The 15,894-nt window shown below is 39.4% G+C and overlaps 4 protein-coding genes across 4 annotated transcripts in view; 2 read left to right on the top strand and 2 right to left on the bottom strand.

Moving 5' to 3' along the window:
* On the bottom strand, positions 7 to 1,463 carry LOC109825659. The gene is made up of 4 exons (XM_020392524.1): positions 850 to 1,463; positions 734 to 769; positions 312 to 533; positions 7 to 213 (listed from the first exon to the last, which is right to left on the bottom strand). The coding sequence occupies exons 1-4, from the start codon at positions 889 to 891 to the stop codon at positions 181 to 183; spliced, it is 333 nt and encodes a 110-aa protein (XP_020248113.1). The 5' UTR covers positions 892 to 1,463; the 3' UTR covers positions 7 to 180.
* Positions 2,127 to 5,298, bottom strand: LOC109825480 (DDB1- and CUL4-associated factor 8-like). The gene is made up of 5 exons (XM_020392339.1): positions 5,185 to 5,298; positions 4,525 to 4,776; positions 4,288 to 4,431; positions 3,230 to 3,937; positions 2,127 to 2,734 (listed from the first exon to the last, which is right to left on the bottom strand). The coding sequence occupies exons 1-5, from the start codon at positions 5,296 to 5,298 to the stop codon at positions 2,630 to 2,632; spliced, it is 1,323 nt and encodes a 440-aa protein (XP_020247928.1). The 3' UTR covers positions 2,127 to 2,629.
* LOC109825907 (ankyrin repeat domain-containing protein, chloroplastic) lies at positions 6,849 to 13,697 on the top strand (the record flags this gene model as incomplete). The annotated part of the gene is given in 10 exon segments (XM_020392820.1): positions 6,849 to 6,997; positions 6,999 to 7,116; positions 7,118 to 7,211; positions 7,696 to 7,772; positions 10,868 to 10,966; positions 11,173 to 11,271; positions 11,990 to 12,088; positions 12,180 to 12,278; positions 12,856 to 13,028; positions 13,125 to 13,697. Coding segments are annotated over 9 exon segments (942 nt in total), but the record flags the coding sequence as incomplete, so codon positions are not given.
* The window catches only part of LOC109824954 (mechanosensitive ion channel protein 6-like), a 4,740-nt gene continuing 4,307 nt past the window's right edge, over positions 15,462 to 15,894 (top strand). Inside the window, exon 1 of the mRNA XM_020391591.1 lies at positions 15,462 to 15,894. This exon is cut by the window's right edge and continues 1,195 nt beyond it. Within this exon, the coding sequence (XP_020247180.1) occupies positions 15,618 to 15,894 (277 nt within the window). The 5' untranslated portion in view covers positions 15,462 to 15,617.

Below are 15,894 nucleotides of genomic sequence, written 5' to 3'. Positions count from 1 at the left end.
AGGGATTGTGACTGCAGAGGCAAGGCTGGCCATTTTTTGATGGAGGAGGGGGATCGGGGTTGTTTCTCTTTTGATGGTGGGTGCAGAGATATATAGAAGAAGGGATAGAGGGTTTCTGTGGCCGGTGACTTTGTGTGGTAGAGAAGCAGGGGGGTATCCTGAGGATTGGGTTTTCATTGGTCAGTATGGATGATGATATTTGCTGAGTTGAGCCTGGAAAGGATGAGGAATGAGTGGCTGTCACAAAAACTAAGAACAGGGCTCGGTAAGTAAAGGAAGAAGAAAACAAACAGAAAGATAGGCACTTTAACCTCACATTCAGTAACAGTTATCGAGCCTGACATTCTGTATGCGGATATCAGCCTCTCAGGAATGAGATTGATGACAGCCCTGATCTTCACTAACGGCGTGTTTGGCAAACCATACAAAACTGATGAGTCGGGACTAGTCCAGAAGAAAACCGGTTTAGAGGCTATATTTTGGCCGATGAAAACAGGGCCGGATCTGGCCCTATTGTTTGCCAAACAGAAAACCTTTTGAAACGAGCCGGGTTGATTGCCAAATCACACCATGAGATTGGAGATTTAAAAAAAAAAAGAGGATGTTAATTTATGAAAGTAGTAGGAGCTGGGGGGAGCCTGAATAGAAGTGAAAATATAAAAAATAATTACTGAAAATCATAGCTACAACTACCTCAAGTTGGAGTAAGTGGCATATCAAAATTATAGTATACCTGTGCAATCCTTTCCTGTTTATCAAAAAAGAGCCACTGCCACCAGCAAACATATTTAAAGCATGTAGACAATCAATCTCCACAGATAGTTCAAGAAATATACACTGATTGGATACCTTGTTCAGGCAAATGTTACACAAGAGATGATGCGAGGACATCTAAATAAACTGCCCAGTAATGCCAAGGGGGGACCATGATGCCTAAAGATCCTGATAGTTTCTGAGGTAAAAGATCAAACATTAAGTCAACATGCTTCACCTAAGATCGAAAATGCCGATAATTTTTCTGGTAAGATTACTGCTTTAAAAGCCATAGATGGTATTCTGTAAGAGAATCTCAAAGTTTCCTACACATGATATCAGGCTCAAACAAGGTCCAAACAATGAAGTTACGGTGACCACTTCCACCTAAAAAAAAATGGGTGCCCCTCAACTCCCAAATGAAATTTATGAAATCGTAATTACCGTATTATCTTATAGTCTCTATCTAATAGGTCAATCAATATCCGATGTGAGACTAAATATTGGGGTATCACAGACAATATCCATGAGTTACTTGAAGGATTGGATATCCAATCCTTGGTCTAAGAGAAAAATAAGGAGTTACAGGTTTTGAATATTAATTTTTTATTGTCTCCTTATATGGGTAAATTTTTATCTCAAATATTATTTCTTTACTTACATGTAACATTTTTTAATATTTTTTTCTTTTTTTCCTTTTCCTTTTAGGGGCTGTTTGGTTCGTTTCCTTGATATAGAGAAATACAATTCCATGTAAAGAAACACAAGTTTTAAGTTTTTCAAACTTTTCCAAGAAATAGATTGTTTTGCTTTGGTTCGCACATAAAAAATGGTGGGAAACCCCAATGTATTTATTTTTCTTGTGTTTGGTTCGCATAGAAAAAAAGAAAACTTTTGTAAACAAAGCAGAGAAGGAAAAAAAATCTGACGTGGCAGAGTTTTCATCAATTAAACAAAGCAGAGAAGGAAAAAAAATCTGACGTGGCAGAGTTTTCATCAATTTCACTTGGTTGGGGAAGGAAATCGGAGAGGAAAAAAAATCTTAGTTGGCGGCGATTTCAGCAGAGTTTTCCCTCTTCCATTCGAGCGAACCAAAGCGGCACAAAGAAATGGACGGAAACAAAAAAGCTGACGTGGAGGGATAAAAATCTGGCGTGGAGAGGTTTTCTGAGTTTTCCACCCCTTATAATAGCGAACCAAACAGCCCCTTATCTTAAAAATGTTTTTTTCTTTTTTACTTTTTTCCCTCCTTTTACTTTTCTCTCTCAAATTCTTCATCTCCCCATTGATTTTTTTTGAGTTATTGATGAGATCTTTCAAGTTTCAAAATTTTATCATTATTGTTTTGTGATCTAATCTTGTTTGAATCATCAAAAAGGTAAAATTTCGAACCTTAATCTCTATTTTTAAATATTTTTCTAGTGTTTTGTGTGAGATTTATGGTTGATCTTATTGAATATCAGCAGTATGTGGTAAGAGCTGATATTTAGAGTTGAATTAATTGAGATTATTGCATGAATATTGCACAAATTTGGATTTGAAATCATGATTCTATTCATTAACCATCAATGGTCGATAAACACCATCGATGGTGCCTGCTAACCATAGATGGTGTGCAAGAATCTATCGATGGTCTGATAGCAGATTTTTTGCCTCTTGATCTCATATCATGATTTTTTCCCCCCAATTCTCTTTGATTCTGTCCCTTATATATTCTCTATACTAAATCAAGTTCGTTTGCTGTTATAGAAAATGCCAGGCATCAAATGTACCCGAGGTGATCAACTTTCTTGGAGAGCGTAGAAGAGAACTATGAGAAACTTCAGTATGTACAACAATGGGTGTAGTTTTCGTAAAGATCGCATACTGAGGCCAGTCATGAATCGTCGTAGTTATCATCACAGTCGACTCCATCTATGTCATCTTCATCGCCATCATAGGGAGCAATTACACAATAATCAAGTCGGTCAGGCATCCGAAACTGTTTATCATTAAGAGCAGAGCAGAGAATTAGAACTTACACAACAGTATAAGTCTGCGAAGTTATTTACATTCTAAGTAAAATGAGTATAAAGCAAAAAAAAAAAAAAAACCCCATTAAATTACGGTAAATTACTAATAAGCGATAACCCCCTCATGGCCTTATCTGTACCTTCCGTATCGCTTGACATCCCTCAACAAATTTATTAGCACCAAGCTCTCCCCAGCCAACGAGGAAGAGGGTGTTACCTGCAATTTATCCTTCTAACACGATAATTTCACAATTTGTAAGTGCTAACAAATGAGTTGAACGGCTGCTAGGTGCTGCAGAAGGCATAGATGGTGGGGGTTATCTACAAATCGCCCTCAAAAATCAACAGACATTGTTTAGCGACACAACCTCACGAGGATTGAACACTATGTGTGGTTGATACATAAGAAATCTAAATCCACAAAATTTTTGCAAAACGTAAACAATACCACCAGAGAACATTACCTCACCCACGTTTACTGGTGACGGCGGTTCGAAAGCAGTTGGAGTCCAAATCTTAACATCGTTCTCGACGCCGCTGCTGGCTAGCACGGTCTCATGAGGATGAGGCTCGACGCAATTTACTACGCATTTACCTCCTTCTATAACCCTCAACAATCTTCCATCTCTCTTTCTCCATATAAAGATGCTACCACAATCCGACCCGCTTGCCACATATTCGCATTTGGGACCGAAGAACCTGACACCCTTCAATGTATCACGGTTCTGATGACCTCGGTATACCTGAGGTTCATGCTTAGCGTTTGAATCCTCAACATTACCCTCCACAGTGCAATTCAAATATTTATCAACCGGTTTCGGACCCAGCCCTTGATCTTTCGAGAAAAGATATATCAACTCATCGTTGTAAGATACGAGAAGCTCACTTATGTCTGAAAAAGCCAAGCCCGATATGCCAACTTGTCTATCACCGATAAGATGAACAGGGCAGAAGCAATCGGTAGGATGACCAGAATTGGTCGATCCATCCAGTCCATACTTGCGAATGTCGTAAACTCGAGCGTACTCATCAGACCCACCTATCGCAAAGAGATTTGGGTTCCTTGGATCTATTGCAATTGTGTATAGGCTAATGACGGGCATGTAGTCTGATCTATCTCTGAAAGAGTTGCATATGAAGAGCTTTGCTGCAGATTTCGTTCTCAAATCGAACTGTTGACGGAAAAGCTTGAGTTAGGATCACGAGGTAGAAAAACTGGGACGTTGAAGAATATGCAATTGATAACTCTTAACATGAGCTATTTTCGTAGTGATATATTTTCCTGTTTTAATTAAGTGTCCGTGTCGGGTGGGATTTGAACCTAGGCTGTCCATCAAACCAACCGGATACAAATCTCATTGATCAAATATTTGTAACTGATTTAAAAGAAGATATTGTTGCGTGGGTGCAAGTTTTTTGACCAATGAGAAGGACATTAAACTTTTGGGGGACAATGTAGAGTCTAAATTATAACCGACTAACTTTGCAGTTTTGATACATTGAAATAGAATTTAAAACTCACATGTTGAAGCAAACCATCCTCGCCGCAGGTGTAGAATGTGTGAGGGCTCCCTGGTTCAACTGCGATTTTATGCGCTCGACCTTCATGTTGACTGAGGACTTGGGTATTCACTTGCCCACCTTCTAGTACTTGGGCATGCCGCACCTAACCAAAACAAAAATGAACATATATGAGGGAATTTGTAGGCATTTATTTAAACTATACTAAATTCATTAGAGAGATAAAATAACAGATGACCTCTCCATCAGCACCGCAGGTGACAAGTGCTCTATCATTAGTACAAGGCATCATTTGTGCCTGGAGAACATTTCTGGAGTGGCCCGATTCAAACTCTAACTTGATGAGTCCAGCATCCCAATCCCAGAGTATAACCGTTCTGTCATCGGAGCCTGTCACAATAATGCTGCCGTCTGCATTGAAGCTTAGCGTGTTTACGCAGCCTCCATGCTTCTCCAGCTTTCGATGGATTCCGAGCTTCAGAACAAGATCCTGTCCATCAAACAATGAGGATTTACTGTGATGCACGTTGCCAGCTCGTCGCAAACCACACGATGGAAATTGAATAACGTGCCGAAAGAACTCTAAGCAGAATGCGAAACTAGAGCACGTACCCGTGCTGCGTACTCAACTGTTATGCTCGTCAGATCTATCATCATAAGTACAAGGATCGGAATTTTATTTAGAAAGTAAAATTTTAATCTCAGACCCCGTCTTATGTTGTGCAATTAGATTATATATACACATAGATTACCTCCCCTAGCTAGATGCATCATTTCAGAAATATGTGTGCTACGGGCATCTAATGATTTCGAGATTCTGCTATGCCTTCGAATCATATTGAATTGCAATTAATAGTACCCTTTTTTTTTTGGGTGAGGAACGTAATCAAATGTATACCTCGGACGCAGCAACGAGGTGCTCGAAGTTCCTCGGCGCGATATCTCCGACCTCTCTCTGACGGAGCCCATCGAGCCCGCGCCCGGGGACCCTCTTCCTCTTGAGAGATCTCATCTTCGTCTGAGCAGCACCGTGTGCTCGATGAAGTTAGACTATAACTACATAAAGAGCTTGTGGATGTTGATATCGTCGAAGAAAACAAGCATAAATTCTCAAATATCTCGCTGTTGTTTTTCTTGCTTGTGTCGGTCCGTTGCGGTTCTTTGGTGAACGACATATGTCGCCAGGGAAACGATATTAATTTGTAGGCCGCGCTCTATATTTGAGATGTATAGTTGGATTTTCTTGGGCTTTTTTTTGATGAAATCATTCTTAAACCCAGAATTTGCGTATTGAATTATTCTGATCATTCTTAAGCCTAGAGTTTACCATGATCTATTTTACACCCAACTTGGGCTCGAATATGTTAGAATCGTTATAAAATTATAATCCTCGATTCTCACTATAACTTCGGGGTTTTGGAGTAATGGTTCAAGGGACTAAATTTAAGATGGTGTCAGAGCAATCTATGTTGGAATCCTATCCGCCACGAATTGAGAGCAGATTTTCTAAGAATTGACGCAGCTAGCTGGGTCCGGGTTTCGACCCATAAAAGGGCGCTCAACCTGCGTGGGCGTGTTAGAAGTAATGTAAAACTATAATACGAAGAAGGTTCCTGTCCTCACTTGCTCCATGTACTCTTTACTTTGTCCCTTCATACCCCCTTAACTTTTTTTTAGTCTCATCTTACCCTCTAAAGTATTAATATGTCCCTTGTTACCCCCAGAACTATTTTTTAGTTATATTTCAACCCCAGAGCTACTGAATTCTTCCCTTGTTACCCCTTGAGCTACCACACTTGGCACCAAGTTACCACGTCCCTTATATTAATTTTCGGTTATTTGAAATAGATAAAAGAGGATAATACAAGGGGCATAGACGGGAGTGTAGTGATAGTACATGGGGTAACAAAGAACTACTTAAATATTTCAGGGGGGAGATGAGACTTAAAATAATGGGTGTTGCTACATGAACAGTGCATCAAGCCCTCAGGGACTGACACCTCACCTGTCCCCTCAGGGGTCTCCTATTTTGGGGTCCCAGGGGAGTTTTCCTAAAATAATTTGGAGGGTGAATGGATAGTTCCGGGGGGCAGGCAGGGGCTAAAGCCCCGAAAGGATCATCACCTTTAATTTGATGATGGGCCTGGTTTTCGGCCCAATTTGCTCATCGCACCAAGCCCAATTGGGTCTGTATCAAATCCAATTCTCCAAACGAAGCCCAATTTGCTTTATCAACTCCCAAACTAGACCTCCACCTCCATAATCCAAAATTCAGAATGCGCCATTATCTTCTCCCCTCCAATCCTTCATCTCTTCCTCCTTGGCTCTCTCTCCTAGTCTTCTCCAAACCCTCGTTTCATCCTCCGTCGATCCCTCCTCTTCTTCTCCTATCAAAAACCTTAGTAATCTTCCGCCGCCGCCGCCGCCGCCGCCGATGACGACGACCACGTCATCGGCGACTGCCTCGTCTTCGAGGAACGGCGCCTTCGAGGACCCGCCCCTCCCGGTCCGGCCCCCGCCCGCCGGCGGCACGTCATGCGCGTCCGGCGGAAACCCTAATCCCCGACACGGTGGAAGGAAGCGGTGGAGGAGATGAAGCTGACGAAGAAGGAGAAGAGGAAGATGATCCACGGCTGCGGTTCGCACAGCAAGCTGAATCGCGGAGGAAGTCGCCGGCGCGCGGCGGCGGAAGAAGTAGCGAGGCGTTTCGGGAGCTGAAGCTGTCGCAGCTGAAGCCCGTGGTTCTCGATGATCCGAAGGAGTTTCGGGGCCGCCGGCGGAGGAGGACGTTGCGAGGAAGAGGAGGGTTGCGGCGGTGAACCCTAGGCTGGGGAATGAGGGAGGGGGGTTTGGAGGACATTAGGGAGTTCTTTAGTAGTGGAGAGTATGTCCCTGGGAAGATTCTCGACGATAAGAAGCCCAAAGGTGAGTTCTTTTGTTTATGAAACTGGGGGAATGGACTTTCAAATTCCTATATATTTGCTTGGCTTAGGAATTGGATAATTAGGATCCTGCGAAGTTATTTAAAAATAATAATAATAAACTGCACCACTGAACTCAGATGTATATCACAATCCTCAACAGGAATTACCGCGGCAAATGTTTAGTTTGTGGGACCTTGTGCCTGCGGAATTTTAAGGGCAGAAATGCATATCTAAGAAGACCTGTTCAACAATTTTTTCGGAAGTCGAGATAGAAAAATTGGTGTTTAGAGGATGCCAGAACGGTCAAGTTGAGATATGCGATTTTGTTTGTTAGATGACTGCAATTTGGTCCCTTAATGTAGTCTTGTCTTGTTACTTATGGGAGGATCTTAAAGAAGGATTGGGCATCAGTAAACACCTTTTGTCATTTGGTTTTTGAGGAAAGACATTCTTACAAGCTGTTTATGTTTTTATTCACATGGTAGGTACCCGGAAGCTATTCACGCAGGAAGAAAAAACTCTCCTGAATAAACGAATACCCAATTTGGGAGAAGCAACTTCTGTAAGTTTCCTGTGTGCTCTGATTATGATGAAATTATTTGCTTTGCAGCTGTTTCAAGTTGGTTAATCTAGTCTGATGGTAATCTTTCAAACCTGCAATCAAGGCTTTATAACTTCGTATTATTATTGACTAAAAATACGACGTGCATGGCACTCTTTTTGGTAGTGAATTGACTATTAGTTCAGTTAAGCCGTATACTGTTGACATGACGTCCATATTATTCACTTTTTTTCCTTCTTCAGTTTTCATGCTATCATGCACAAGTGACCATATATCATGGAATGCATTTTTATTGATGCAACTTTATCTTTCTGATGTAGGATTCGTTGGCCTTAGCCCTAGAATTAGCTTCATGATGTTTATTCTCATGTTGGACATGATAATCTTCATGTTTCCTGGTTGTTTGCATGATCGTTGTCATGGACTGTATGTTTTACACACTCGTGTCAGGAAAAGGAGATCGAGTCCTTTCACAGCAGAAATGAGTTTTTTGTTCCCTCAATGTCGAAGGACGTCCCGTGACCCATGTATACCAAGTTTGATTCCAATCTTAAATATTTGTTATTGCATCTAAATGAGCTTACACAGACATCTAATATTCAGTGCTTTGGTAAACTTCATAAACTATCTTTGCATGTTGCCACCAGTAGTTATTACTGATGCAAGGTCCACGGTCCATCCATATTACAGTCTATGAAACCGTTTCAGACCCACCATCAGTTTATCAAATCAAATTATTGTGACCTTATTAAGCAGGTGGATGGCCTCTGTCCTTAGGTTGCACAGGAGGGGTGTGTGAATCTAAGTGTGTGAATGCTAATGTGTTGTTGGCTTTGTGGCATGACCAGTTATAACGTTTCCAGATGAAAACAGCAGTTCCCAGATGTAAGTACATAATAACATAGCCAATGGTTTGCCCGTACCTCTCCGTGGTTAGTCTAACGAATTTAGGGAAACCAATTCTTCTTGCTAAGAATTTCTTACATGGACCAGGTTCCAGACTCATAGTTGCAGGATTATTCTCTCTTGCCTTAACAAATTCTCCCTTCTCTTTTCAAGATTGAAAATTGGCAAAACCATATTTTAGCCAGTTATTTCTCCAATGCTACCATTGAACAACTTCAAAACTAGACCTTGTTGTCAAAGCAGTTCCTTTTTTTTGGATATTCTTTCAGTTAATCAAGATTGAACCCTAGTCCTTGGACGATAATCCAATGAACAATACAATTTCATTCGACATATGTATGGTTCGGGGATGCACTGTCCAACTATACCATTTAGTTCAATGGTCTCACATTCTGGTTTCTGATTATCCAAATTCATTTTTGGTAGTATGCCAAGTTTGGTTAAAAATGAAGCAAAAATTGGAAAAATTTGCTCGAAACGGTTGTTGTTTTATTATTATATTTGCAATATTTTGCATATCTGAATGTGTCAAAATAGCAATTAAAATAATTATTGGAAGAGAAGATATTGTTTAGCACAAATGAGTGAACTAAACCACATATATTAGTATCAGAATACCTCCAATAATTTGTTTTGGGTCCTTAAGAATCCATGTTTAGATCCAACAAGGAAACAAAACTACTAGGATTCACAACCTATCCAATTATATGATTAATTTGGTTGGAGGATGGTAACCGGAAAGTCTGTCTGTTGGATCAAATAGCAGGTTTTGGGGGAATTGCATATATCATTGTCTAAAATTGGCCAAATAATAAAAATTCCAACTAATTATGACAATGAGGATCCCAAACTCAGTGGATACTTAACATCAATTAATATCAGACAAATAAAATGCAATCCTTCAGTTTGAGGAATTCATGAAATTTTGTTTGGTGAAAAATTTGTAGTAAAAAGAATGAAAGAAAATTAACTTGTATTCTCTCGATCTTAATTACAATTTGGATTCCCGATTACAAAAGAGAGGAGAATTGATCTGAATTATCCTCTTTGTTTAGTTCTGGATTCTTCACGGTGACGATGGAGTGCATCTCTCGAGTACTCGCGTCGAGTTTGCTCTCCGTTGACGATCCGAACGTCTTGATTCACTGGAACGATATCTTCTCTTCACGATTTGACGATGTGGAGAACTTATGTGGTAAGTTTGTAACTTTGAACGAGTCGATAACTCAGAGTGAGTTTAAACTCTTGAAAAAGAGTTGATTTGAACCGAAAATCGGTTAATAGCCAAGTGAATTTGTTGTTGCTCCAGGATGCCTCAAGATCTCCTTGTTGCCAAGTATTTCTCTCCAGCCGATCTCCTCAAAAGCCAGCCTTTGATCTCTTCTTTGCTGCTAAAAAGAGGATCGATCCGAGAGCCAAAAAAAACCGAGCCCAAACTCAGTTGAGTTTTCTCCTATTTATAGGAGATTAAGGGGTGTAACCAACCCCTAAATCCGCTCCAACGTGGGCGAGAATCCCTCAAAACGTGGGGAAAACGGTTCTGAAACCGTTCGACTCATGTTTGAATGAGTCAAACGTCCAAGTTAGAGTTCAGGATCCTAACTCTGCGTTTTAGACTGAGACGCGGAGTTGGGCACCCGCTGGATGTTGAAAAACGCGAGGGCCGCCCGTGTTTTGTTTGCTGAGGGTTGGAAACGCGGGGGTCGTCTGCGTTTCAAGAACTGAAACGCGAGGGTGAATTCTGCGTTTTAGAAGGAGCTAATGACTTATAGCTTCTTCTGTAGAGCGTTGTAAAGACCATTGTTCAGTAATCTTCGTCTTGGCTCCTTAAAAATATGAGAGTCGTCAGATTGTAACTCCCGATGTTGATTGTGAAGGCTGTTGATTAAAGCTTTCATCAGTTGTTGCGAAGGTCATCAGATTGTAACCTTCATCGATCTACGTAAAAGTCTTCAAATTGTAACATCCTGGAAGTCGTCAGATTGTAACTTCCATCATCGGTATTTGATGGGGATTGACTATCTGTTGTGATTTTTAGACAGCCTACAAATTTTAATTGCAATTTGGTCATTTATATAAGACAGTGACTCGTCTTTGTAGCCAGGAATTCATCTGTTTATTTTCTCAATTGTGGTTTACTCATTTCCTTGTTTCATGTAGGCTCATGCATGTCTACATTTGTGTTTCAGAGCAAATGGCTTCCTCTGCACACTCTCGCTGCATCAGGGGAATTTTATCTTTTGGATGCTTTACTGAAACATAATGTTGATATCAATGCTGTTGATAAGGTATATTCTTATTGGTATCTTTAAGCCAGTTTCTTTTCTGTTAAATAACATCATCTATAATTGGAAATCCTAGTTATTGTTTTGATGCATTAATTATTTAAGACAAGTTTTGTCCCATGAATCAAACGACATTTGCTTTTTACATTTATTGTTTTTCCCTAAATCTTTTTTCAGTATCTTATACCATTAATGCTAGCTGTCTTCAGGATGGTCTATCTGCGATGCACAAAGCAATATTTTGCAAGAAACAGGCCATTATCAACTACCTTTTAAGAAATTCAGCAAATCCTCATATCCGTGACAAAGTAAGAGTATTCTTGTCTCTTTTTTTTAACTATGATTTTGCATGTATATATTTGAGTTTGTTTTCTGTATAAGCTAAGATTTGTAGCTGTTTTCGTGCTTGTGTTTACTGCTTAGTAAATACTAATTTCTCTTTCCTGCTGTATTTGCATCATGTATGTATACCACTATGCAACTATCTTGACATTAGTGTTCATAGAGTATCTTGCTTAACATGGGGGAAAAAAAGTAAAAAACAAAACACCAGAGCTTCTTAAAGAAGGTGGTAACTAGTGAAGCATCTTAGAATCCTGTGTTGTCTGCTCTAGATCTGAAAATGTCAATGGTTTGTGGGAGTGAAGTTGGATGTCCGGGAAGGACCAATAGTGGCGGATCCCCAGATTATGTGTTTGTACCTTCAGTTGATATCTACGTTTATTGTGCTTGAAATTAAATGAATTATAGCTAGAAAAATGGCCAAAATATCACAATGAAGGGAACAAACAGCTACTGGTTCATTCTTGAGATTCATTATTGGAAGCTATTTACTTAGAAAAGAAGATTGATAAATTGAGATAATGTGATATTTGCCTATTTGTTTATTTGGCTCCGCTAAGTATGATGTCTTGAAGTGAGGAAGTTAATATCAATTTCTCTTCTTCTACCTGCAATTTGAGTTTAGCGTGATACCTTGACTTTACATTTTCTTGCTGTAAGCTAACATATTGTCTATTATAACAGGATGGGGCTACCCTTATCCATTATGCTGTTCAAACTGCATCAAGCCAGACTATAAAGATTCTTTTGTTGTATGATGTTGACATTAACCTAGCAGACAATGTATGATTCCATTTTCATGCATAGTTGTATCCTCCTCTCCCTCTCTTTTTTCGCGTTGATTAATATTCATGTGGAAAACATCTTTTTTCAGGATGGATGGACTCCATTGCATCTTGCAGTGCAAGCAAAAAGAACAGATATTGTGAGACTTCTGTTAATAAAAGGAGCTGACAGGACTCTGAAAAATGGAGTAATTTTACCAACTTCATAATTATGCTCTCGTAAAAGAGATATAGGCTGGTTATGATATCACAATGGAATCTTTTTTAAGGAACATAGTGCAGATTGTTCCTCTTCTTTAAGTGAATTTTGTAACTTTTGTATTTTAGTGGGGTTCTTTTTAAGCAAAAGGAGTATTCAATTGAATACAACAAAAATAAGAAATGGACTGCACTTTTAGCAAATCTAGTTTGGTTATTGGGATTTTAATATGACTACTCCCAAATAATCTTAGAAATTGAAAACTACCCACGATGTTGTCTGACTTTTTCAATGTATTTTGGTTGGAGGAGGGGAAAAAAGAGGGAGTAATAGGTATTTCGCCTTTACAACTATTAGAAATCTAAAACAACTAATTTAAGAGGCAGACTAATGGATCCGCACATGATTTATGAGCTAAACTGGCAAATGGAAGATTCGGGAACTGGAGCTTTTTCAGCATTTTTGCTCATATTATACTTAGTTTGTTTGATGTTTATACAATCTTATTGTGTTTCTATAAACAACCTATTGGAATCTAATGCTCATTACCAACTTTCTTGTCTCAGGGTGGACTCACACCTCTTGATCTTTGTCTTTATTCTGGTCATGATGTACGTACTTTTGAACTTATAAAGTTACTGAAGGGGCTTTCAATGTCAAAGTCAGCTCCTTGAGGATAAGCGAGAAATGTGCAAAGTTACACTTGCTTCCATTGCCATTTGCTTCATTCTGCAGGAAGGTAAAATATATATTTTCTTCTCGTTTTGGCTCTATTTTCCCTTCTGTTCTAGTTGCATTTCTTGCGTTGAAGCTCATACTTCTTTCTAAACTCCAGGTAGTTGAATCGGATGCCAGATCCTGAGTGAGATCTTTGACGCAGGTAAAATGTTTTAGGATTGTAGCAAGAATTTTAACCATGAGCGCGATCTAGGAGAAAATTTTCAACCATTTTCCCTCAATTCCAACCGAGCAAGTTCACATGTTTCTTCTGATTGCAACTTCCCAAGTTCACATGTTTCTTCTGACTGCTACTTGTGGTACCGTTGAAACATTTATATTTACATCAGAGATGATCAAACCTTGGAGATACTGTGGACCTATTATCGATACCCACAGATATTTAGTAGAAAGTAGGTAATTTGGCTTGTCGTTGTGGAGATATTGAATTTTGGCCCAAAAAGTAAGCAGGAAATTAGGTCAAAGTAAATTTAGGGTTCTCTTACAATCTTAAAAGTGTGTACAAGTTGTTTGCAAGATGTTGATATAACTCAGTTATGGGAGCAGGGAGTTATGTATGTGTATATAATTGTGTTTATGGTACAGAGCTGGAGAAGGATGAAGGATTCCTTACATTATACGTGATTGTAGGATTTGCTTCTTGGTGAATATTATTTACTAATTGTGTGAAGACCCCTGTATTATAGACCAATTGCGGATAGACCCCTGCACTTCTATTGGTGCATGAGCAAACTTTTTTTTTATAACTCTTTTAGGAATGAGATCTTTTTCCACTCAGGGGTCAGGGGGTTTATCAGCACTTGGACAATAGTATGACCGTGTATTCGCATCAATAGAACTACATGGAGCCTATTTGCAAATAAGCGATACTATCATGTCTATCTACAATTAACTCAATTTTTGAAGCTATATTGATGGTGTATAATAGAACTATTCTTTCGCCTTTCACTAGAAAATAGTGACCGTTGTACAAGTTGACTTTATTTGGAAGGAAGAAACTAAATTTGATTTTCTATATCACAAACTATTAATCTACTCCTCTATATTTGAAGGAAGATCCAAAAAATTACTATTTATGATATAGTAAATACTACAGTATATTACTATAACATGAATAATAAATCTTTGAATCTTTCATTAAGCGTAAACGAGTGAATTTAGTGTTCATGCTATTATATAGAGTTGTAGGTATGATTTCTAATTTTAAGTATATAATAATTAAATTAAATGTATTAAATCTTAGAGGGAGATAAGTTCAAAATACAATGTTTAAAAAAATTGAGGGTTGTGTTTTGCATGGGGTACACACTAGTTCTTTATATTCAAATATCCACGTCTCAAGTCATAATGCATGCATTTTGGTCGCGATTGGAAGTGTTCTTTTGAAACAGTTCATTTGATCATTAAATTGGATAAAAAAAATTATAGTACCCCACTTTTTATAATAAAGATTTAAATCAACACACAGAGAAAGACTTACACCAGCGCACATGCAAAGTATCCAGTGAAGAAAATCTATGTTACTTAATGTATACCAAATAGATGTCAATGGATGGATACATACATGATTCCTGATATCTAATAAACTAATGATATACATCTATGTGATGCACATTTAATATTATACGTTCCAGACTATTTGATACTTTCTCCTGTACACATCATGAAATTATCATCTAATCTTCACGAGAACCAAACATTGGGCCCCGCACGTAATAAAGCGCCATACATGTGCATTGTTGAGTGCGACTTTCCTCGTGTCCACTGTTATGATCCCAATCTTTTTCGCTTTTTCCTATTTTAAGTATATAAAAAAGGGTAAATATTAGATATTCACACTGGTCGTCTCTGGGTCCCACAATCAGGGTCGAGTCGCTACGTGGGTGCTTCAGCATGCATAATCAACATTAATCTCGACTTTAAGCTCGTAATGCTCCATTAAATTACAGATTCCCGTGCCATCACCGCGCCTAGGACACCGCCTAAGCTGCCCTCCACTCGTCGCCTCTCCCTAAATTTGCGGCTTAAAAAAGGAATTAAGTTGGTAATAATTGATTATGTCTTTAATCCAACGTGGCGAAACCAGTAATTAATTCGAAAGAGAGTCCTCTTTTTAAAAGCAAAACGGCTTTAACTGTCCCCTGCTACCATAACCATTAAAGACTTACCTGACAAATTTAAAAAGTTAACAAACGGTTGATTTTAAAAATTTGTCCTTTAAAAAAAAAGGGAAAAAAAAAGGAACATAAAATAGTTCCGTACGTGTTCCTCGTTTCGTGGATTTTCTATCTTTAGGGTTTGTAATTTTTTAATCGGCATTGTTTGAAAATGTAGAAATCTTCATGGATTCTTTACGAAAATCCTTCAAATCTCAAGGCTCGTATAAATACTCCTCCTCCTCCTCGGATCTCGAGGAGCGACCGATCCTCCGACGATCACCGTGAAGCCGCCGTCAAGATCGACGGAGACAGCCAGAGCCCGTCGACCCGATCAATGCTAACAACAGCAACAACATCTGGAGAGGATAAGCTACGATTTTTGTGAGAGAGGCGCGGGTTCAGCTCCCGAAACAAGCCCTAACCCGCAGCCGATGGCGGAGATCAGCGAGCCGCCGTCGAGGTTGATCAGCAGTTTCATCGACAAGCAGCGAGCTTCCGGCGCCGAGATGGCCCTCGACGTCGATCTCGAGATGCACGAGCTCAAGAAATCGTCCAACGCTGAGTCGCGAGAGGTTCGCGTTTCGTTCGTTCCCGAGTTCCGTTCGAACTCGTCGGATGTGTCGGAGGAGGTAAGCTCGGTGCATCAGAGAGACAGGAGCTCCGGCGAGGTCCTCCGGTGCACGTCGAACTCCTCGTTTCAGAGAGGCT

The sequence above is a fragment of the Asparagus officinalis genome, chromosome 10 (genome assembly GCF_001876935.1).
Source record: "Asparagus officinalis chromosome 10, Aspof.V1, whole genome shotgun sequence".
Classification (NCBI taxonomy): Eukaryota; Viridiplantae; Streptophyta; class Magnoliopsida; order Asparagales; family Asparagaceae; genus Asparagus; species Asparagus officinalis.
The sequence above is the reverse complement of the archived record's forward strand: the minus strand, read 5'-3'. Positions and strand labels throughout refer to the sequence as shown.